This window comes from Excalfactoria chinensis, chromosome 7, assembly GCF_039878825.1.
Source record: "Excalfactoria chinensis isolate bCotChi1 chromosome 7, bCotChi1.hap2, whole genome shotgun sequence".
Classification (NCBI taxonomy): domain Eukaryota; kingdom Metazoa; phylum Chordata; class Aves; order Galliformes; family Phasianidae; genus Excalfactoria; species Excalfactoria chinensis.
In genome coordinates this window covers 22,233,467-22,258,360 of record NC_092831.1, presented here as the reverse complement: position 1 = coordinate 22,258,360, position 24,894 = coordinate 22,233,467, and the positions used below count along the sequence as shown (strand labels likewise).

The following is a 24,894-nucleotide window of genomic DNA, read 5'->3' as shown; positions in this document are numbered from 1 at the left end:
CCCCCCCCCCCACCTCCACTCCCCAGCCAGGCCACCCCATCTGCTGCCTCACCCGCTGCCATGTTTGTTAAGTACAGCACCATCACCAGGCTGCAGAATGCTGCCCAGCTCGGTGGGCCTTTTTCCAAGGTCCCTGCTGCTGCACAGCAGCCCCCCGTGCCCCCTCCATCCTCAGGTAAGCCTCAGATACTAGTGCCGCCCAATGGAGTCATGCCACCTCCACCACCCCCTCCTCCTCCCCCCACACCGGGCTCAGCCATGGCACAGCTGAAGCCAGCACCCGTTGCCCCCTCTATACCACAGTTCACGCCTCCGCCACCCCCTCCCAAAATCCATCAGGTTCAACCAAATATAAGTCAGGCAGCTGCTGCCTCACCACTGCCACCGCCTCCTCCCCCTGTGCCTGCCCCACCACCACCCCAAGCACCCCCAAAGCCTCTCATGACTCCTCTCCCCCCACAGCCTAGCAGGAAGGCAGCGTCACCGGGGGTCTCACACATCACTTCCCCTGTGCCAGTTCCCTTGCCTCTTGCAATTAAGAAACAACCAAGTGTCACATCTCCCCAGGTGTCTCCTCTGCCCCCAGCCCCTCCAGGCCCTGCTCCTCCCCCAACATTTCCAAAGCAACAGAGTTTTTCAGCGAAGCCTCCCCCATCCCCTCAATCCCCAGTGCCATCAGTAGTGAAGCAGATAGTCAGCCAGTTCCCACCTCCTCCCACCCCACCTGGCACTGAGCCCCAGCCACTGAAGCCTCTTCCGTTGAGTGTGGCACCCCAGTCACCTCCAGCAGTGAAGGCAAAACCCAAATGGCAGCCTGCCTCTGCTCCCTCACCAGATTTCCCACCTCCTCCACCAGAGAGCAGCTTAGTGTTTCCTCCTCCGCCTCCTTCCCCAGCTACCTCTGCAGGTTCTCCCCCCCCTGACAAATCAGGGTCTCCAGTCAAAAAGACCAGCAAGACATCAAGTCCTGGAGCAAAGAAACCGCCTCCAACACCTCAGCGGAACTCCAGCATCAAGTCCACCAGCTCCACTGAGTACAGTGAGTCCAAGAGACCTTCAGTGGACCGCCTTGTCAGCAAATTTGCACACCCTCCAGAGCCATCGGGGTCTCCATCAAAGGAGTCATCACCTCCTGTGGCCCCTCCAAAGCCTGGAAAGCTCAATCTCTCTGCTGTGAGCTTGCCCATCGTCCTTCCACAGGGAGGGATCCCGGCCAAGGCTCCTGCTCCAGGTGTATCTGGGAAGGAACCCATGGTTGAATTTCCTTCTCCACCATCGGATTCAGACTTTCCACCACCGCCGCCTGAAATAGAACTTCCTCCCCCACCTGTTGAGATACCATCTGTGTTCTCAGGCAGCACTTCTCCAAAAGTTGCTGTGGTCAACCCCCAGCCTCAGGTGTGGTCAAAACCATCAGTTAAAAAAGCTCCACCACCCACACGTCCTAAGAGGAACGACAGCACTCGGCTGACACAGGCAGAAGTTACAGATTCACCGGCAACACCTGGCCCACAAGTGCCCACCTCCCCCAAGTCTAGCCTTAGCGTTCAGCCAGGATTCCTGGCAGACCTCAACCGGACGCTGCAGCGGAAATCCATCACCCGGCACGGCTCACTCTCCTCTGCACGGATGTCCAGAGCAGAGCCCACCACCACCATGGACGACATGGCCTTGCCGCCACCCCCACCAGAGCTCCTGGCTGACCAGCAAAAGACAAGCAGCTTCGGGGGCAGTCATATATCCGGCTATGCAACATTACGGAGGGGGCCACCCCCTGCACCTCCCAAAAGGGATCAGAACACTAAGCTGTCACGGGACTGGTAGTCGGTCACCTGGGGCTGGTGCTCCCTATGACCAGTAGGCTGCTCTGTGCTCAGCCAACCCGTGATGTGGTGCACTTGGAGAGAATGGGGGACGTGGACAATAGCCCTGTCAAAAGAGGTGATCTCAAACTGTTGTCAAGGCTAAAGATAGAGAGTTCCCCTCTCATGACTTGGCCAAAACAGCTGGGGGTTGGGGGTTGTCAGTATTTTACTGGGGGAGGTGGGTAGAGGGCCGCTGACTTAACAGTTCTGATTTCTTTTACCCTTCATATGGATTGGACCAAAATCCCTTTTTCTTACTTTTTCTGCATTCGAGGGGGAAGATAATTTTTTTGTAGTGTCTGTCCATGTGAGACATGTTTGTGCATGTATTATAAGTGTAGGTATATAATATATTGTGATATATTTCATTGCAATTATAGAAGATAACCAGAATGTTTTTGTAGATCCGTATTTATTGTTTCAGTCGCTATATTATAGGGACTTGGACTCTGTAACCGGTCAAATCTGATTGTAAAGATGAAACTGTCGGGGGCACTTTAAAGAAAGGAGAAAGAAAAAAAGCAGCAGCAGGAGGGAAAAAAAAACAACCAAACACAAACAATTTGGCAGTTTGTGATGGGTAAATGGTGCAGAGTTGAGATGTTCTGCTAGTAACTGTACGGTGGTCACCAATTGAAGAATACAAACACAACATACTAAAACATTCTGGTCATAATACTACTGAAAATGAGTACCTTCTGAGGAAGTAAATAGATTTTATATATAGTGGGCTGGAGTGAAATATATTTATACTATAAGGGACCTCCCCCTCCCTTCCAAATAGTTTAAAGATACACACTGCTACAAATTATTTCAAAGTTATTTGTCCATGAAGTAACTAGGATAAGTGTATGTTATTCCAATCCATTATGCATCTTAAATTTATAATAGGCTTGACCTTTTGTTTTATGACACAAGGTGACTATTTGTGTTCACCCCTTCTGAAAGCTGCCAGGACTCCTGCTACCAGTACCGACCCACAAGGCTGACCCCTGTGGATGCACCACTTGTACATGTAACTCTTTACCTGAACAGGTAGGTTTCGGCAGATTGCGTTACGTTCTCAAATTAACGTTCTCAAATGAACATACGTAGTGCAGTCTCACGCTGTCTGTGCCCAATAACGTGTTACCTTTACAGAAACAAGCGTCTGGGAGCAGTTAAAAGTACTGTCTGTAATTCATCAGTAGCTGTCAGGAAACTTTGCTCGGTAACTTCAGGCAAGCATGGCTGCAGTTCTCTTTTCTTTGACCAACCAGAAACTGTGACCAGCGCATTAAGCTAACAGTCAAGGGGAGGACTGGAAAAAAAAAGTAAAAAAAAAAATCCTTGAGGCAATAACATTTGCAGACAGTTTTAAGGGGCTGCATGAGTAGGAAATGTTGGCTTTGTTTTTTTGTTTGCCACAAAGTCGCAATCATGGCATCAGGTACCGGAGTCCTTTGTGTTTGCACTTCAGAAGTGTCATTATGCTGCTTTAGCCATGGCCTGTAAGTTTGCGTAGTTAGCGTAAGTGCTCTTGTGTGTTATGCATGCTCCTTACAGGGTAGTGGTACACAATCTATATAAGTACGTTAGGCAGAATATTGGCCTGTTCCTAGGCTATCCTTGGTTGTTATAACTTCCTTGCTCACGGCAGGGATGCCGCCAAGGCTCAGATGTCAAAAGGATTTAATTGCTGTTTACCTTTTTTCCAAAAGCAAATATTATTACATGCTTTCCTTCCCCCCAGAAGGCAGTAGTTTAAGCTGACAGTGTCTTCAAATGTGTAAAATAAGAGACAAGCTAAGTTCGGGCTGATAGAAATATTGTGAGAGGGTCCACTGTTCCTTTTTTTATAGTTTTTTAAAGAATCTAAATAATAAATGTCTTTGTGAATAATTTATCAATAGGAAAAATTTTGCCAATTAGAACGAAAATGACAGATCTATAACTATATATAAATTTAAATAAGTGCATCATGAAAAGAGGGAAACCAATGGTGCTGTCTCTGCTTTCCTGTTTCATATCCCTTTCTGAAATCTGTCAGCACCTCTGGAAATTATTTTGGTATTTCAGACTAGTTTTTTTGAGCAATAAGGTTATACCATTGTGTGCATTTTTAAAGCAACTGCTGTGAAAAGGCACTTTTTTTTTCTATCTTTCAGATTGTTCACAGATTTTTGTTTCTACTATTTTTGTGCTTATGAAGTGTCCTTACAAGCATTTGTGTTGTTGATTTTGAGCATGCTCAGTAAAGCTAGCTAACAAGTTCACAGAAGAATTGTTAAGCTATACTGGAATTCATGGGTGCTGTAATTTTCTACATTGGTCCTCCTGCTGCTTGGTACCGTACGCAGCTCGAGGGGCTCGTACCCATCAGTGGTGCAAAATGCGTGCAGACAGGTGCAGACAGTCCTAACTCCCCAGCCGCTACTGGAGATAGGCAGGCGGGCGAATTCTCTGCTTCCTGGTAGGGTGCATATGGGAGCTGGCACAGTGCATGCTCCCAGACGAGAGCAATCAGGGAACTCCACTTATCTCCTCTTTTTCTTTCCCTGCAAAACAGTTCCACTGGTGGGTGACAGTTCTGGTTTTTTTTCTTCTGTTCTTTCAGCGCAGGTTCCTCTGGGAGTTGCATTTGGCAGAGCAATGTTACGAGTGCAGGTTTTTCAGAGGTGTTTGAGCTTTGTTCTTTTTATTTTCCTGTGCCCAAGTTCACTTACGCAGTATCTCCCATGAGACAGTAAATCCATGCTTAATTTTGCAGGCTGCTAAAGAGCTTGCTGGGAGACAGAAATTGAACACCAACTTTACAGCACAAAGAATGAGCTTCAGCAAAAGTGGCACCCTTCTAAATACAACTTCCTTCATTAGTAAGTAGTCATATAGAAACATAGCAAGTGTTTCAGATGAGCACTGAAATTTGGATACAGAGTGGTTTGGAAAACCTGGCTGCCTTTTCACCTTGTGAGACGTGTTGACATAACTTGCTTTTCCAGTGTGTTTACTGTTTTTATGACAGCAAATACGTATGCCTTATTTACAAGTAAGCTATTTTTTAATATTTTTCATTCTTGTGCACTGGTCTCTGAGTTCAACCATTTTTTCTGCTAAAATCATCAGAAAGCAAAGGAGCCAAATTTCAGACATACAGCAAGATGCTTCTTGATGCAAAACATAGGGCTGTATCCTTTTGGCACTACTAAAATGAACGGGTGAAAGCCAAGCTAGCATACTCTGTACACAAAGATAGCAGATGCATTCATCCTAGAATGCTGAAAATGGATAGCTGTAATTACACGTGTATGTACCCTTTGACTCGTAATGTCAGGGAAAGCCTTGCTTCTGCAGGAGTTGATGAGTGCGGGTAATGGCATTCTGTACTCTGTTCCAGTGCCCATTCTTTCCACTTTACTCTGCCAGACAGGCAGGTAGCAGGGCTCTGTTCAGCCAGCAGAGAGAAGAGTTCTCTGTGTGCAGTACGGGTGCAGTACGGCCTTCCATTTTAATTCTGCTCTTGGGGAATTGCTTTGGAAGGGAAAACCAGGCTCTCATAACAGCAGTAACCAGAGGGGAGAAATAAGAAAGCTTCTTAGCAAGTGGTTCTAAAGAGATAATTGATAACATGTTTGAGGTGGATGTGCCAATCTTCTGTTTTGGCTTTCAAAACAGGAAGGAGGCACAAGTCCCACAGAAAAGAAAGAAGTAATCTAGTTATTTCAGTTCTTTTACATGGAAATTACCTGCTTTCCTCTGTGCAGTAGCTTCCTCATGCAACAAAAGAATTACTTGCTCTAACTTGGTGCGCAGCCTCAAAGCCAAAGAGCTCCTCTCCTGAACCTACTGTGCAATTTCCTGCAGAGCACCAGGGAACAAATGACACATCAGGGAGGCATCAAGGTATCTGAATTGCTTTGGCTTCAGGACTAATGGGAGAGGGAGCAATATTTTAACAAGTGCATTTTAAGATTTACTGTTGTGGAGTTGCACACATGGAGTGGTGGTGGTGGGGTTTTCTCAGCGTCTTTGTTCTGTGCTCTTAGGCACCCAGGTAGCACAAATCAGAGTGGCCAGTCTTGCTCTGGGTTAAAATTATTTTTTTCCACAGTTAAGGAACCAAAAGTGCCATTTCAACTGCAGAAATGCAAAAAGGAGATTATTTTTTTTTTCCTACTTATTACCGAAAACTGCATAGACTTAAATTGTATTTCAATGGTGCCATTGCAGGTAAAATTCTCTTATTTTAAATAAGGTAATAAGTAAGTGGGTCTTACTTTGAGCACTACTTCCACTATTGAATCACATTAAAATCAGTTGTCTCCTTGATTAATTGGGACATTGTATGGCTCGGTGGCTTTAACTATAGCTGGAGAACAGCTGCTGTGGTAGAGAATAAGATTTTCCCTTTGAAAATATTGTTAGCATAGAGCCAGGTTCTTAGGGCTGCAGTGCTATTTTGATTCAGTTAATTACCTGCAGAATTTTCAACACTTGACGCTCTTCCTGGCTTTTAGTGTTTACTTCACAGTAGCAGCAGTAGTTTATGAAGGCATTTTCTGGTTGCACAACTTCCACCTTGTCAGCATATATTCTTTCTTGGAGCTTTGTCTGTCCAAACACAAGAGCAATGTAATCTGCCAGAAGTTAGTGAAGATGCGATCAGACCACGTGGACAGGTTTGTTTTCCTGGTGGTGTTTTTTCTTTCTTTTTTTTTTTTTTTTTTTTCCTCATTGCAAAGATGTAGAATTCTGTTCTTGTTCTTGCTCCTAACATGGGGACAAGGGCACTCTTATTTCTTTGGTGATAGGAGCTTCCTTATTGCAGCTCCTGGTATTCAGCTGTGTGTTCCTTTTTTCACTCGGGACAGACTGCAATCCAGAGAGCACTGAGCACTGCAGCTTTTCCGTTAAACGCGGGTTTTTAAACTTGATAATTTAGAGATGTAATTACATTTTTCTAAAATTGGATAATTTTCCTTTCTGAACTACATTTCTCCTTCAGTTAAAAACAAGTTACAAAAGCAGCATTATAGTGCAGGGTTCAGCACTCACCGATGCTGTGATCCAACGCAGGCTCTGTCCAGTTTTGAAAAGGTTAAGCCACTAAATTGCAAATGAGGTGACAAGCATGATTAGCCACCATATGTAAATTAAAGTAACTGCCACTACTGCAGGAGAAAGGATTCAGAGAGCTTTGTTCACCAGAATTGTATGTCCTTGATAAGGTGAGCTAGAGAAGAACCAGGAGGTACAGGAACTGGTGCTGTATCTATGCCCAGTCTCCTACAGCAGGGATTTAAGTGAGCAGAATGAGTGAGAAGAAATTTGAATAACAGATTTTGGAAACCCCCTTTAAGTGTTAACACTTAAAGGCAACCTGTCTGTTACGACACTTGGGAACTGAACCAACTGTTCCTTATAGTGGAAAATAGTTCTCTCTCACTCAGGAATTCCTAAGATGCCAAAGATGCATTCAGAGATAAATTTCAGGTACGCAGATGTGCTTGTAGCAGCTGCTTCTGAGGCTAAGTGGCCAGGGGCTGCAGCTGCTGTGTGGCAGGAGAACAGGACTGCTGCTGTCAGCTGTCCTGCAGCCCTTGCCTGGACTCACTGCTGTAGGTAACTGAGCACAGACCTGCGAGGGGCGTGAGCAAAGGACAGGTTATAGCTAAAGAACCTGTGCTTAAAGACTCCCTTGTTTTGAATTTGGTGCAGCGCTTTTACTTACACTTTAAAAAGGAAAAATCAATACTTCCACAAGTTACAATTGAAATCTTAGGTTTTCCTCCTCGTGGGCTGCCATGGACCAGAAATTAACTGGAGCAGCAGTTTTATGGCTTACACTAAATACCGCTAGCAGCCATGAGTGATATCCTGTACAATACTGGGGATGGAAATGTAAGAAGAAAGCGTTGCTGCAATGATGATTTGTCTGTACAGCAAACCTGTGATGAGTGCTGTAAAATACATTCATGTTTACTGCTTTAAAAAAGAAAATTGCACATTCTGTCTTTCAATGGGATTGCCTCCCCTCTTCTTTCCTTTCCAAAAAAGAAAAAAAATAAAATAAAATCAAAGCTCTTCTGAACTGCTACCTTCAGGTTGGGGGGAGCTTTGCCATATTATAAATATATATAAATATATGTATAAATATACTTTTTTAAGCATGAGAGAGGACAAAAGAAATACCTTATAGAGTACCCAATATAGATCATTATACAATGGAATATGCACAATTCAATAAAGATGTAGTTAAATTTAATAATTTGTTTTAATCCTCTGTCTTGCCATTTTCCTTTTTCTGAACCCCCCCCTTCTGTGCTTAGGGCAGCAGCGGTTCCCTTTTACAGGGTCCCTGCTTGGCTACGGGTTGCTCATTCTTGATCCAGGTGCTATTTATTGTTCCTTTGCACAGCTCTTTTTAGTGGATCAGAGCTGGCTGTACCAGTAGCACTGTGCATACCAGCCACAGGTCTAAAGAAGACCCAGAGTGAAGGCTCACCTTTTTCCATCTGCCTGCTTCCTCAGATGCACAAGGTCCTGGCACTACTTGGTTCAGCTCTGCTCTGCATGAACAGCTGATGGCTGGTAAGTGCTGGGACAGCCCCTCGCTGGGGTCCATGGTAGGGAATTCATTCTGCTGTACCTTTCCACGGGGGATGCACGTAGGCTGGTTGTGCAGCACTCATGAACTGCTACTGCAGGGATTTGAAATTTAAGATGAAAGAAGTCAGACTGAATTCCTGCTCATGTAGGACACTAAACACTTAGAGACGCTGCGGTACTTGGGCTTACATGTAAAACCGAGGTAACCTTTATCTTGAGCCAAAATCAGCATCAGCTGCATGTGTACCAAAATGGGAACCCAGCTCCCTGAACAGAACTCATACCACCAGCACGGCTGCCTGCACTGCAAGGAAATCGGTTGGAGTGTCATGGCCCCAGGGCACTCATATCACCACTGAAAGAAAAGCTGCTTTGTTCCTGCAGACCTCAAGGAAGTGAGCTCTGCCTAAAGGCTGGTGATGCAGAATGGTGCTTGGGAAAAGTGAAGAGGAAAAACAGCACTCCACCCAGCTCAGAAGAATCCTAGCCTAAAAGTAAAGCTGGTAATAGAAGACAGCAGCTCAGATCCATGAATGCAACATGGGCACCTGTGCTGGAAGAAGGAGCTGGTGTCCTAGTAGTGCCAAATGACAGGAAACACGGTCATACAGAAGTGGAGATGTGAGCTGCTGCAGGTCACCGGCTGGATGCCGGTATTCATACCTGGGCTGAGGGAAGTGCTGAGCTCACCTGCTCTGAACAGGGCTCCTGCATACACAAGCCACGTCTCCCCATCCCTCAACATGTCGAAAAGCCTGTAGCAAAAGACAAGGAATGTGACGCAGTGGTGGCACACTCACAGAACACATAGTGTGTGCTTTGTTCTTTTTATTCAGGGCTCGTAACAAGAGGGTTTAGTACACAGCAACAGTTAATTCCAAGTACAAGTAATTAAAAAAATTTAAAAATTGGGTTTTGCACTCACTTGGAAGATGGTTCAAATGGCACACACAATAAAATGTTACCGGCAGCACCCAGCTCCCCAGAGTCTTGCAGGCTCAGTCATGTACAGCGGGCTCTGCACTCCTCCACTGCATCAGCAGCGCCAAAAATCAAAAAGCACAGAGTGCTTCCCTTCCAACTGCAACCCAAATGTGTGTGTGGGGGTTCTGCTTTCAGAAAAAAATACATGGACCAAAAAAATCCATGTTAGACACTAACATTTCCAGAGAATTCATAGAAACTACTTGTCCATGCAAGTTGCAGAAGACACTTTTTCAAATGTGAAAAGAAGCACTTGGGCTTTACAAAAAAAAATAAAATAAAATAAAAAATCTCAGATGTCAGCACTTCAGCAAGGCGCTGTAATGGAAATGAATTTGTACACAGCTCTTCCTCATTTGTCAATAGAAGGATTTTTCTGAGGTTTCAAGAGAAACAGGAAACTTCCTGCCCGTATTTCAGCGGCATCACCACATACCTGTCCAGCAGGATGCTGGGTGTAGGCTTACCTCTGGCCAACAGGCTGCTGCTGACTGTTTACCTTCCTGTAACCCACACTGGAGTAAGCAAAGGTCTTAATGAGTATGTTCAGAGCACCAAAGAAAACAAACAACAGTTCCTGCATTTGCAGAAATTTGCACAAAACACATTGCTTTTTTTGAATTAATGCAGAATGTCACGGTCTAAATTATTTGCAACAGCAGCTGGCAAAACTTGGCTGCGCCCAGTGTTCAGCAACCTTCCCACAGATAGGAGACGAGGGTCCCACTACTCTCGCAATTGTAAAAATCAAAAGGACTGTTGCTATGCACCGACCAGCTATTGACAAGAAAAAAAGAAAGTTCCCTCTTGCACTATTCTGACCTCTGTATAATACAACTGTAGCCACAAAATGCAGCTGTGCCTAATACTGAGTGATGCCAAAGGGTGTGGTAGGTGGAAAGTACATTGTAAGCACAATAAATTATTTAACGGGGCCCCCTGTAAGCTATAGTCCATCACCAACCTGCTCATGCTGTTTGTTTTACAACACTGCCTCTTCTCAACATTAAGTATTTGCCTTTGTGAATGTGATAGTTCTGCACTTTTCCCTCTGCTACTGTTGTCAATGTAACATAAGAACTAAAGCCTCTGCATGGGTTTTGCAACATGTCATTAAATGCTACAGTCCTCAGTTAATGACTCTATACTCAACAAACCCAGTTGAAGCCACAGTGCTACACTCTTTCCTACAGCATCCACTAGCAGCTTCCAAAAAAGTTGTGCTGATGACGCTGCTGGGTACCAACTAACAAGAAGTCTTGTCCTTTCCAGAAGGTTTATAGCTGCAGCTCATTTCTAGGGGAAGAGACACATTTGCAGCATCTGCTAGGAACTGGTGAAAGCTGCTGGGAAGAGCACAGCAATAGCCTGCCTTCTGGCATAGGTGCAAGCCACCACAGAAGCACAGCAGGATGCACCAGCACAAACCTCCTCCAGCACAGGTGAACAGCAGGTAGGCAGGCAGCACACCTTCTGCCAGGAGAGGACCATCAGTCCTGCTACCGCTTCTCTTCTCAAGCTCAGCTAAAGCACCCTAAATAAAAGTGCCACTTTGCAGAAGCTGCATTGTTGCCAGTGTCAGCTTTGGTTCTCGGCTGTCATAAAAGTGCTGGAGAATCACACCAGGCAAGAGACAAAGCATTCTGCCTACTTGCAAACAGTGAGGTAGGGCTACCTCAACAAGACCAGTGTGCTGGCACAAGCAGAAGACAAACACGTCTCCTCTTAGTCACAAGAAGCACTGCACCAGGAGAGCCTTTGGCAGCAAAGAAAATTCTCAGGAGGTGTGAAAAGTGAATAAACCCTGTGGCAAGTGAGCATTTGTTCTCCAGCTATTTGCCACCATCCTGACAGATCCCACAGGGACTGTGCAGGAGCTGTGGTGCAAACCAACAGCAATCTCCAGCCATTTCAAGGAACCTCCTTAGCTCAGATGCTTCTCTCTGCCTCCAGCTAGCAGGCATGGAAGCACCATTGGGACGCTCAAGCATAAAATAGGTTGCTTGCTTTTCCTGCCCCTCTCACCCCTCTGTGGCAACAAAGAAGAAAGAAAAAAGAAACAAAGTTGATCAAATCACGAACAAGAAGAAAAAAAATAAAAATCGATGGGTGAGATATGTGCAACCTTAGCCACCTTGATGCTGAATACAGACAGCAAAATAGCCTGGTTCAGCACTATCTGGGGACAGTCTGTGACATCCTTTAATGCAGGCGCATGTCAGAGGGGCGGCTCTAGTTAATAGATTTGTCCCAAGAGGGCTGAGAGCAAGGAAGAAAATCTCTGTTACAGCAAACTAAAGCAAAATCTGCATCTAGATTCCTGCCTGTCTATGCACAGTGAAAGCAGCTGGGTGTGGGCACTGCAGCTCTCAAAAAGGGAGAAATGCTTCTTTTGGCCATGTAGAACTTTATGGGCTATTCTGGAGTGTCTCCTTCCCCCAGCTCTCCCACATGCATACCCACTGCTCTGACTGACAGCTGATGCTGAACATCTCCAGTTGTGGTAGAACTCAGTGAAGAGAAGTTTGCATCTATGAGGGCGCTGTTTTTTTCCCCCCATTTTCCTAAACCCCCTTTTAGAAGGAGATGTAAATGAAGTGGGGAAGGAAGGTTTCTAAGGAGGAGATGCACAAGGGACAAAATTAAAAACACAACCCTCACTGACTTCGCTAGCATGCAGTCTATGCAACATTAATACAAAAAGCCTGTTTACTTTGGCCTGGTCTATCAACATTACATCACATCATCCCCGAACAAACCACAGAATTAAGATCTGTACAAAATAAAAAGTATGCATAAAACTCTTTTCTTTGCATTAGTACTGCATAATAAAGCATAAAACCAGCAGGAGGTGACCCAGAAATTCCATCCACAGCAGCTCTTAGAGGACAAAAAACTAAATGCTATCAACAGAGACCAAACTAACCTCTCCAAGCCAGCCTTCTAGGGAGCTTCCCACATTTCACCTTCAAGGTTTTGCAGCCTCATCTTCTGTCCTGAGCTCCAACAAGTATGCAGAACTTTCCGGAGTTCGCACTGCTCTGCTCTGGCAGCTCTCAACAGATAAAGTTCACAAGGTACACAACCAGCTGAGTGTATCACACACAATTTAAGTACACACAGTCACCACCTGTCTGTCAGAAGTGTTCAAGTGCACACTCTTCACAAACTGAGTTAAAGACAGATTTCACTATTTCATTGCCTCCCAGCTGGAGTGTGGGTGCACAAGGAGAGAGAATATTAGCTGTCATTTAGCTACTCATTAAGCTGCCATAACTCAGTACATTTGAGCACTGTGTGCTGTCATCACCAAAAACACACCCAGGACAGAAGAAGCCAGGGAAGCTTTGACAGGCCTGGAAAACACAATTCTTTGGTGCTTAGGGGGAGGCTGTGTAGTACTGCTGCAGTGCAATCACCCCAGTCTCTAGCCAGGCTGCAAGAACCACTGGCCCGTGCAAAAAGCATAAGCATGCCCTGTGACACTGGAAACAGACATTCCAGCTACAGCACAACCAGGGTTTGTAGGTGTGCTCCTAGAGATACGATTGGCTGAAGAAACTGAACATGGCTGCTTCTGCTGGTCTTGCTGCAAGACAGAAGCATTTGCAATGGAAATTAGAAAAGTATCTATCTCTTCTGGCTAACAAACATTTATTCCAAATGGTAATGCCGTTGACTTTCAGAAAGAAAGAATAGTGTTTTGGCTACACAGCTGTGGACTGAGCAGGGGAGATAGTAACTTCTGTGTCTACACAGGTTCCTTCAAAGCTGTACTTCTTGTAGGCTTCCACCAACATAGTTCCTCACTCACTGTCACAGGAATTAATGCACTCTGTGAGCTCACAGCAGACAATCAAATTCACCCACCTCTCCTACAAGCACACCTCACTGTTCGTTTCTTTTTTCTTCCCCCTTGAGGAGCAATGGCTTCACCCTGAGCAAGTCTGTACCAAGCATGTGCCTCCAACCTAGCACTGCACTGCTTGCCAAGGAGGGGCAGGAGGTTTGTGTCAAGTATCCAGCCCCACTGCCAGTATCATCACAATCTCAGTGCTGGCAGCACTCTCTGTACTGCTCTGTTTTACGCATAGGCTTCAGAAGGCTGCAGCTTTACCTTGTCTTTGACAGCTGGTATTGGCTGGAACCTGGTCAGATGGACGTCAGACATTGTCTAGGACTGTCCCTGGCCCAAGAGGCTCTGGCAATACAAAGGTCAGCTCCATCTGTGGAGCAGCAGGACTACAACAGGAGGTTTACATGGTTTGTCCTGCTAATGCATTATGTTCAACCAAAGACAGTATTTAGTCCTTCATGAGGGCAGACTAGCATAGCCATCATTTTACACTGACAGAATCACCGAGCAGCATTTTTAACTGAGGCTTAAGAAGCAAACTATCAACCCAGTGACTTCACTTGTTATTACTCCACCCTGGATCGACAAGAACAGTTAAAATACCTATTTCTTCATAATCAGCAATGGAGAGGACCAGGAGAAGAGCTAGGACTACTTCTAGTTACTGCTTGGATTTCCATAGGAAACCAGTACACAACAACAGCCCTTTTTACTTCCACTGAAGAGATTTTGGCAACAGACACGAAGACGACAATTGCCGTTTGTCCTGCCTCCACACAGGGCTCTCACAGTACATATGCAAATCTAGTCATCAAGTACAAAAAAGCCAATTTACAATACCTGATTGGATTTTTAAGATTATATTGTGCATAAGACTAAAGTTGGGGGCATGTTTCTCTAGTTCAAGCCAGCGTGAGTAGATCTGAACTTTAGAACACAGCCGCTAGAGTTCATCCTCAGACCCCAGGAGGACCTGTAAACTTCACTTTCACTGTCAATGGCACCTGTGAGTTCCAGTCAACCCAGCAGCACCCTCAGCAGGTAGCTCGGTGCGGAGCAGCACATTTACATCAGCGCACAACCAAAACCAAACCTGTTGCATTCAAAGATGAGGAAATGGGGGCGAGGGTCCTCTGGGCTGCAGACATCATAACTGTCTAAAGGGTGAGTGAACCAAAGCCAGCTCTTCATGCCTGTGTCAGCCTACACAAGCAAAGCAGCTGCAGAAGTATTTTTGCTAAAGATGCAACCAACTGTAAAGAAGTCAGATACACGAACAGCTTTGCATACAAATCCCTGTGTTTGCTAACACACAAGCATTCTTCCAGCTGCACAGGAGTGTAGTGTAGAAACAGGAGAGACATCCACCAGCCAGCAAACCTTCACCACAAGCATCCAGGACATCCCCAGTGCCAGGCACTGCTGCCAAACATAGTGCCTCCATGGTGCACAGGATTCCTGAGAGAGATCCCAGAGCCTGTCAAGAAGTCAGAATGGGAGTGAAGGAAATATCAGCTACTCAATGAGTTTGTTAGATCTGAATGGGTCAGCTTACTTCAGCATCAGATTGCTCACGATAGCCTCTGCTGGCAGCTGGAAGAGCCGTTTGTTCAAACAACTCAAAACACTACTGTTCTATAATGATGGGAAGGGATGATGGGGGGAGAGGGGGGGGAAAAAAAAAAAAAAAAAAGAGTGGTTGTTACAATTATCCTTCATTCTGCTATTTTGGATGGAGCCCCAGAGGCTGGTGGAGAGGAAGCCCTGACAGCTCCTGCAGCAGGAGATGCAGCGCTCAGTCCTCTAGTCTTCACTCTGAGTAATGCATGATGGACTCCACATAGTTCCCTGGGAAGAGCCCCGTCACTCCATTCATGACCCCTTCGTACCAACCATCATCATTCTTCTTGATGACATAAATGATGGCACCTTCCTGAAACGAGAGCTCATCTTCTTTGTCCTTTGTGTAGTCATAGATGGCTACCACTAGAAAAGAACAGAGGATGGGCTGTTAGAAGAAGTACAAGCACACACCTCAAGACACCTCCACATTTAGATCTACACAATGCTCAAGTGCAGTTCCCTTACCTAGATGGCATTTCAATGGTAAATAATAGCAGTGTAAGTGAAAACAACTTGTGAAATAGAAAACAGTGCAGCACCTCCCTAAAATAAAACGCATGCCTACTGTATCAACATCTTTTTCATACAGGAACAGATAAATGCTACTTCAGAAAGTCAAAGAAATGCAATAAAACACTGGCAAATACCAAACACAGAACATCAGTACCATTGCACAGATAACATTTGTACATCACATACAGCAAACTTCCAGCAAACTTTCCAGTTACACCTGTGTAGTTGTTAAGAAACCTTATAGGGAAAAACAACATTTACAAATAATTACATAAAGCATATCTATTTACACACATATCCACAAAAAAAAAAAAAAAAAAGATGCACAGTATAGCTAAGAGATGGATCGTGTACATACAGCACCAAAAGGAAGGACTCTTGTACCTTGAAGACGTCCTGCTTACAAGAGCCCCTTGTAATGAGGCCATTATAAGGGGCTGCACATCAACACATTTCTAAGATTCTGGTTGCACTTTCCAGGCCTTATACCAGGGGTTCATGCACATCTCTAAGGCATGGCCCGATTCTAAAAGGCAAGTGCCTGAGTCACACTCACTCCCCCTGTAAGAGTGCAAAGAGCACACCCGTTGTCTTAGCTTCAAGAGTCACATGCCTGCCCCTTAGGAAGAGGGGAGCCAGTTTTGTGCATCTGTCACAGGCAGTTTGATCAGTCCTGCACACAAATGGCCATTAGAAAAAGAATCACGGTGTTCCTTGAAACTTTAAACCCACCCTTTTCCAAGTAGGTGCGCGGTGCCCAGGGAGGGTCCTCCTCTGCGTATGGGTCGCTGTATTCCACCACTGCTGCCTCTTCCTCCTCATAGTCCTCTGGAGGTGGGGGTGGCGGTGGGGACTCATCGAACACTGGCTCATCCACAGGTGGGGGTGGGGGAGGAGTATCTGAAACTGCAATGGAGCAGCCCTGTAGCCAGGAAATGGCCCCTACCACCGTGTCTGCAGGTTAAAGAAATGCTTCACATCCAGGCTAGTGGCTATAGCACCCACATAAGGAGTGGTGAAAAATACACTAGAGACAATAAAGTTCAGTGAAGGAAATTCCTCCAGTGAAACCAATGACATTATTTCCTCCCCCCCTGCTTCTTTGGAACTTCTGACAAATCCACAGACAGTGAAGAATTCTGGCTGCACTCAAGACACATCTCTCATCCACTCAAAACAAAAGCCACATGCAGTACTGAATCACGGCACAAGGAAGCGACACACTTACTGTTTTCTTGAACTCTGGCCACAAATCCCATTAGTGGTAACTGCGGAGTTACCTGTAGGATGGAGGGGGGAGGAGGAGCAAGGGATGCTGCCACAGAAATTAAAAAAGAGGCATTCAGTTAGAAACACAAAGCAGCAAACAGGAAAGTAGACATCATCGCCACTCAGACAATGTAGCACACTGCCAGGAAGCTGAGATAAAAAGGATGACATTCACAGAACAATGGCTCAGGGTGTTTAAGCGTATTCCCAGTCCTTACAAGGAGATTTCTACATTTTTAACATTTCCAACCCATCTCTTTTCCTAAGATCAAGAATCTGTTCAATCTCACTAAAAGATTCCCTCAAGTTCTTTACATCAGCACAGGACTTCACAAACAGGCCTACCTAACAATATATCGAGAAGTTTCTCCCCCCCATAATCCTCCATAATCTAGTATTTATAAATTGAACGTATTTTCTGTTAAAACATCCACGAACCCTTATTCCTGAAAATAGATATAGCTAATTTTCTCCAAAACATGGGCAAAAAAATAAAACAGAAAATTAATTAAATGAGGCCATCTTAAGTGAAACAGAAAGATGCCTTTGAGAAACCTTGGACTTCCAGCCAGGAGCCTCATTGGTAGAACAAAGCACACTTTGCTGTTTCAGAGCAGCGGAGCCTAGTCCAATATGCTGCCTTACCTTTCTGCCTTATTCTGCAAACCACTGAACTCTGAGCAGCAGGCTTACTGCTAATCGAAAAAGCTATCTTTGTGCAAGATGTGCAAATTCACTTGATTAGATAAGTGTGCTTGTTCTCTAAGTACAAAAAACTAGTTAATTCTAGTTAACAAAACTGGAGTCTCACCATGCAAAAATAATGCAAGACAATTCTTTTCTTCAAGAAAGTTCTTGGAATATTTTCCAGAAAGCACAACTCAGGAAAAGTACAACCAAGTCATTTCTTGGTAGCGTGGCATACACAGACATTTAATCATGTCCAAGAGACTACTGGGGAGAAAAATAAATCTACACTTCATGTACCAGTACATTTATTTACCTTACCGAGATGAGCTAATTAAATTTCAGTCTAATCCCAGAGCTACAGTGCATGACTGAGCATTTTTTAGAATTAATACCCTTCATCACAGCAAAAGAGAAAAAAAAAATTCCCAAGTTATTTCAAATTTACATCTCAAAATACAGTGTTTGCTCATTTTAGCCATTATTTTCACAAGCACTTTGAATTTCTTCTGCCAGACACGTTCACCTTCTTTTTTCTACCACACATCACAAACAAAACAAAATAAACACAGAAACCAAAATGGAGCAACCATTGCTTTGTTGTTAAGAGTATCCATGTACCTCCATATAAAGCAGGCTCCATTACCTCACCACTTAACTGGAATTTCTTGGGAAAACTTAATATACATTTCTAATTGCAGCTATTTTGATTTGAGTGAGGTGACCTTGGAGAGAATATATTTCTTCAGGAGTAACCACAACTGCGAGGAAAAGATCTGGTCTTGCATTTCCTGAAGAGGAAAAGGGAACTTGAATTTGAAGCACTATTGAAATACAACAGCATTCAGGAATGCAGTGTTCCTGTCCAGCTATGAAGTCGCCACCTTTTTAATTACATATAATATAAAAATACTTAGTTTCAAAATGTTTCCCTTATTCAAAGTCACTTGAAATCATACACTTCCTGTCTACCATATGAGTCTACCTGTGGTCTCCTGGGTCCCTTCCATGCATGTTGTGTTCTGCATATAAGTCCTTGAAGGAGTTAACAAGGTTTCCAGGTAGAAAGACAAATCACTCTAGACAAGCACTCTAGGCAAACACAATAAAAACCCCTTTGTTGTGCTTGGATCATAGAGTTTAATCAAAATGGTGATGTTAACACTAGCTGACATCATTCTTTGTTTTATCTTAACCATAATCATTACCTTCCTTTTGAATCCTCAGACTGACCTGCAGTTATGCAATTTAAATAAAGTCTATTTGGTAACTTTATTATTACCTGCAATGGCATTATATATACCGTCTGAAATTGCATATATGTCTGGGTGCAGTGAAAATTCTCTATATTGCAAAAAGCAATGTTGAAACGTTTCCCTTATAGCTGTTTTCCCTTCCTTCCCATTTATTCCCCTTCAAATTTCAATATGCATATAACATGCCTAACAAATACGATGTATTTCATGCAACAGAGCTGCAATTTACTCATACAAACTCCTGTACCCTCTCTGTCCCCAGCAGTGCCATCTGCTTCTTAAGTTAATCACACGCATCTCTTTGTGGACTGACTCACAAGCAGTAATATTTGGACCTGACCAGATCCCTTAAACTCAAACTGCAGCAATTAACCTAATTTCTAATTCAATGCTTCATGTAAAACAACAAAGCCAAACAGATGATCACCAACAAAAATACCCACACAGTAGCACTACAGTGTTTCAAATCAACTTTCAGACTTAACTTTGCTGACAAGGAACTTTCAGTGTGTCCCTTGCATCTTTCTGTAGCTTTGTAAGAAAAGGCGTCCCTTAGTGTCACATCAATACCTTCACCTCTTCCTCAGAAACTGAGGGAGGAAAGCAGAGATGAACAGCTGCTGAATTCCCCAACACAGATGACAAAACTGCCTGTTAAAATCTCAACCTGCTTTTGAGAACAGGTCATCCATTAGAATAACATCACATATGGAATGTCACAAGGGACATAACTCCCCTGCACTCTGTACCAAACACCACTGATGTCGAAAATCTCTAACACTTACCCTTATATAGGAAGAAGAATTTACCGAACTGGTGGTTAATCACAAGGAAAAAGCACACAAGCACACAGACTGATTAATGAAGAACCAGTGTTTTTCTGCAAAACCAAATACCTATTCCACACCAAAGCAGCTACATTATACACATGGTGTAGTAAAGGACTGAAGTGCGTCCAACAGATCCTGCAAATCCTGGGAGATCAAAAGTAATCTATCTGACAACAAGAGCCAAATTGTCCCAAGCTGTGTGCCATAATGCTAACTGCACGCTCTGTGCTCACACCTCCACTTCAGCACGGCTACCAGCAATGCACTGGAAGTTACCTCAGACCGGCTGCAAGAGCTGCACTGGAGAAAGAACGTAGGATTTCAGAGATCTGAAAGACAGTCAATTCAACCCTGCATTGCATTCATCACAGCAGATAACCTTTCTTACCTGGGTTCTGGTTATAAAAAGGTCCTCCATTTATCTGGTTCTGAAGGCTCGTCTGTGACGTGATCGAAGGAGGACGCCGATATGGCAAAGATCCTCCTATTGTTGGTGGCGTATGTCGAGACGCAGGCCTGTTCATGCTGTAGAACTGAACTGGGTGGCCTGGATTAGAAAAAGAAATGTGTTACCAAGGGAAGGATTATGCCTGCTATTTTTTTTAGCTCCACTCAGAATTCAAAGGCTAGGAAACATCTCTGTTCTTTTAGAGACAATCTACATTCGACAAGCAGTCAGCTCAGCTACCGAACTGCCAGAGCACTGCGTGCCTCAACAGCAATACAAAAAAATGAGACTCCTACAACTGCCTGTAATCGTCACTAATCACACATATAAAAAAGAAAATGCAAAGGTACATATGCCATAAAGTGAAAGAAAATCACTTTCATTTATCCATTTTATGAAACATATTATAATAACTGAATTTATAAGAAGTTCTCATTTACAAACCTGCAAAAAATATCACTTTGCACTCCAGCTGTCAAGCAACACAACATGTACAAACTGTTTGCTCTTATTTACAGAAAAACACAATGCTAAATATCTTGTTGCTGCTCCTGAAACATACAGAGAATCATCTGGGGAGAAGAAAACATTAGAAACCACTTGAATGGATGGGATAAATGAAATCATACTCAAAGACCTGTTTTTCAGGAGTTACCAATTGAAGCAACTCCTTGAAAACTTGCTCTGTAAAGCCTCAGACTGTGATCCCATCTGGGCCCATCTGGCCACACAAGGGAGCAGACACTCACCTGTAGAGGCCGTGGAAGAAACAGCAGGGGGAGTTGGAGAGGTGAAGCCATCAGCAAGGGGCTGGGCTCCTGCAGCAGCAGCAGCATCTGGGGTAGAGGAGGAAGGGGCTGGAGCAGGAGGGGTGGGGGCAGGAGCAGAGGTAGAAGGAAGGGGAGAAGTGCCAGATGAGCCAGCGGGGGCTAAGTGAAGAGAGGAGGAAGAGGTGGAGTTAATAGGGAGATATGTTAGCAAGGATTAGAGAAAGCCTTTGACTATTCAGTGTTAGCTACTTACTAGATGCATAGTATTTTAGAATGCACGAGGAGATGAGGGAAAAATGAAGCTACTAAAGAAAGACTCATTCTTACATAGACAGTTTCATGAGGGTCAAGCAAACCTGCTGCTTCTTTCCAGGTCTGAAGGTAACAACCTAGAACTTTCCAGTGAGAGCCATTACTTTTGAAAGATGTCTTTAATCTTTGTTATTTATGCTGCAATCCGTAGCATAGATGCATTGAGGTTTTGTACAAATTAGAAAATATGCAGAAGAAGAAAGCCGGAAGTGCTTCTTTGGTCCAAAAACATCATGTATTTCAGATCACACTGCAAGCCAAAACTACATGCTCTTTTTCACCGAAAGTGCTGAACAAGGAGTACTAACATCACTTCCTATTTCTGGGAAGACAGGTGTAGTTACAGTAAACAAACACCTTTTTATGACAACTCAACTAGGCTTGCACTGTGTATTAAGGATTTACTCTCTGCCTGCCTCTCTTTTAATCCAATTGTCTAAAAGCAAGCTGCTACAGATCTGCATGAACAGTCAATGAAAAAGCATCAATTTGCTTAAAAGGGATAAGTTTCTCCCTGCCCACCAAAAAAGATACTGTGTTCTGTCTGGTTTCATGCAGGCAGACAGGCAAAAAACATTCATAAATCAAGTAATGCATAAAATAAACTCTGAAGTACCTCAGACACTCTCAGAAAAAACATTACTTTATTCAAATTCATGCTACCAATAGCAAGCAATTTTCAATGACTGCATGCTTCTGGAAAATGAATTCTGAGGTTCCTTATGGGGCTTCCTCCTCGCATCTGCAAATTTTAAAGGTAATACTGAAACAGGAAGAGGAACAGCAAGCTTCCATTTACCTGGATAGACACTGGGAGGAGATGGCGTGGGAACAGCAATAGGAACACCCACACTGCCACTTCCACTGTTCTCGCGACTACTGCTCCGACTACTTGGGTGGCTTCCTCCACTACTCCCACTGCTGCTGTAAGAAATCAAAGTAAGCCAAGAAATGAATGTGCTGCTTTGCATGCTGAAACACAAATGCCTCTGAAAGCACTTCGCTAATTCAGAGTAGTAATAGGAAACAAGAAAAAAGAAATGATGATATAAATCTATAGAAATCTAACTTTTCAAAGAAGTCCTCTTCATTTTGACTAAAGCAGAAGCTTTTTCACCTAGTCCTAGAGAACTTGCACAGAAGTGCTATCACTATGTTTTAATATTAAAAATCAAGGTAATTTCAGAATTAAGTGAACGATGTTAACAAAACTCACTACTCCAGTTTAATTAGAGCACATTTTTGCCCTGCCAAATGGCATTGCCAGTCCATATCATGAATTAGAAAAAGCTTCACTGTCAAGGTGAAAATGGATTTCAAATTGTAGCATTTTTACCCATACTCTTAAGTAACACTAGCCACACTCTGTTCCGGACTATGCTGAGTACCTGTATGTGCGATTCCTCTGGTTCACAGATGCCGTTCTAACAGGGCTCTGCTGTGAGGGAGCCATGTTACGTGTTGGGCTGGGCACGTAGTCATTTGGGACCACTGGAGGACGTACTGGCTCCAACGTACGGTATGGAGAGTGACGCCTACACAAGAACAAGCATATTAAAGAAGCAAATAAGATTAAACAGACAGAGCCACTTTTTGTTCTTTAAAAAGTTAGCTACATATTAATCTGTATCAAGAGTTAAAAATGTTACTCTGTAAGTTTTCAATATCTACTTTGGAGGATGACAAAAACATTTAAGAACATTCTTCATGTACTTCTATTTCCAGATGTTTTCCTGCTCATAAACTCAGCTGCACATTCCATTCTTGTTTTAAAAGTAATCTGTATCTTATTTTAAAGGTAAAGCACTGTAGTCTGTACATACACACGTAATCACTTATTAGCAAGCAGCATTGCTCCTACTTACAGCAAGTCTCCTAAGGACTCTGCCTGTAAAAGTTGAGTCCAATTCAAGTTCACAGTCTTAAAAGGAATTACATTTCTTACACAGCACAAATCAACAGTGTCATTTACTAATTTTCCATCTGTTTAGCACCACCTGTCAAAGCCACACAGCTGATGATTCTTCTTCAAAGCATGTAGGTGTGTTTTGCAATGATACGAAAAGGCTGCTGTTGGGAAAGGCTGATGATGCCCATTATCTTCTGGCAGAAATGCGTTCAAACAGTATGGAATCAGTGATGTGATCGCTATAAGAAGATGCTGATGTTATCATCTGTGGTCCTTTGTGGATGGTTAAAGCAAAACCAGGCAAACAAAACACACCACACCACATTCATCTTTTGTTCTTGTTCACCTAAGCCGTTCATATGCTTGGCAACTGCACTTACCCAATAGTTCCTTTTCCTGACATTGGTGGACTTGGTGGCTTCTGAGTGGGTGGTGTTGTACGTGGCAACCCACCCATCTTCATATTCTGTGTGCTGACCTGCATGAGAATGAGGAGAGAAATGGCCTTCTCTAAGCTCAGCATCCAGGTGGAGAGATGCCTTCAGCAATTAACTCCAAGTAAGGGAAGGTTTAAACAAACAAAAGATCAACTGAGAGGCCATGCATTCTGTATGTAACTTCCACTCCGCTAGAAGTCAAGAGTTGTGCTCAAAGGACTCTTTATTACACAGGGTTTTCAAAAATGATACATACCAAGAGTGAATTTGCCTTTCGGCTATCACAAACATTAAATCAGTGACAATACAGGCACTGTACCTGACTTGCTTAAACCTCCCAGACAACTTTTAAGAAAGGCAGTTAGTTCATGTTAGCCTATTCAGTGGTTCATTTCCAAAAATATTTTTGAGTACTCTTTGAAACTACTAAAGCTTATCTAATAGGCCACAATTTAATATACTTAATACAAAATGCACAAAAGACAACATAATCTCCGAATATGTTTCATTAATGTTTTAACATTTTCACTGTACTATATTATGTAATATACTATTTATTATAAATATTATTAATACACATCTAAAATTATAAAGGAAGCTATATAGAGAAAAATACAGATATGCTTTTTTCCCCCATCAGATCTGTAGCAAATTAATCTCTACAAACTGATAAATAAACGTACGGGGAGAAAAATTATTAGCAGTAGTGTGACATGACTGTGGTCACCCCCTTTCAAGTTTAATTACTAACAAAGAAACTTCTATATAAAATAATTTACTATAACCTCTAGAAAAATAGATAATCTGCATTAATGGCTGACTGCTCAATCCAGGTATCATAAACAAATACCATCAGTGTGCATTTTGTTTACCTGCATGCTCTCAGCCTTGCACAATTCTTTCAATGCATTCACCCTTACAGGAATCTGTAAGGCCTTCTTAAAAGTCTCTGTTAAACAGCTTTAGATCTACAAATGCTCAGACTATTGCTTGGATACAGACACTTTCAGCAAATTCATGTAAGTACGCTCGTGTCTTTTTCTTTTGTTCCTGTTGTGTTTAATTTCATAGTTTTTCTAATTTCCAAAATGTAAATCCTGTCTAATGCCCCCATTAAAAATCAAAAACAAAAACACACACAGTGATTGACACATTAGGAATATTTGCAAATATTATTAACAGGGCAAATTATTCCTTCATAATTTGTCCATAACAATTCACTTAAACCACAAGCAATGCTCTCTTGTTTAAACTTATAAATACTGAGACAGCATAAAGAGCAACACATCCAGTATTTTAACACTTTAATTTGATTTTCTAACTCTAGAGAGTCCCACCACTATCACAATTTAAATTTCCTGGGAGGAAAAGAAAACCAAGCACTGCAAGCTTGGTGACTTTTGTTTTATATGTCAGATACAAAACAAAACATTTGGTCTTAGTTGTGCAACAGTGCTTTCCAGTGTCAATTTAAGAAAAAAGTACTTTAAACAACATCATGAAGTCCTTTAAGCCAACTCTAAGCAACAAGAATTCTAAAGTTAATT

At 43.2% G+C, this 24,894-nt stretch overlaps 2 protein-coding genes across 16 annotated transcripts in view; one reads left to right on the top strand and one right to left on the bottom strand.

The window, feature by feature from the left end:
- RAPH1 (Ras association (RalGDS/AF-6) and pleckstrin homology domains 1) overlaps positions 1-14,661 on the top strand; it is a 93,098-nt gene extending 78,437 nt beyond the window's left edge. Inside the window, 1 exon segment of the mRNA XM_072341500.1 lies at positions 1-14,661. Coding sequence (XP_072197601.1) covers positions 1-1,824 — 1,824 coding nt within the window. The 3' untranslated portion in view covers positions 1,825-14,661.
- Positions 9,267-24,894, bottom strand: part of ABI2 (abl interactor 2) — a 53,538-nt gene continuing 37,910 nt past the window's right edge. For 3 of the 15 annotated variants that reach the window (XM_072341501.1, XM_072341503.1, XM_072341517.1), the window contains 8 exons: positions 23,291-23,388; positions 22,390-22,536; positions 21,801-21,925; positions 20,669-20,848; positions 19,860-20,018; positions 16,658-16,744; positions 16,162-16,335; positions 9,267-15,279 (listed from right to left, as the gene is read on the bottom strand). In XM_072341501.1, the coding sequence (XP_072197602.1) occupies positions 15,104-15,279; positions 16,162-16,335; positions 16,658-16,744; positions 19,860-20,018; positions 20,669-20,848; positions 21,801-21,925; positions 22,390-22,536; positions 23,291-23,388 (1,146 nt within the window). In that variant the 3' untranslated portion in view covers positions 9,267-15,103. The remainder of the gene's footprint in view (positions 15,280-16,161; positions 16,336-16,657; positions 16,745-19,859; positions 20,019-20,668; positions 20,849-21,800; positions 21,926-22,389; positions 22,537-23,290; positions 23,389-24,894) is intronic. The other 12 variants (XM_072341504.1, XM_072341506.1, XM_072341508.1 and 9 more) reach the window with 7 other exon arrangements.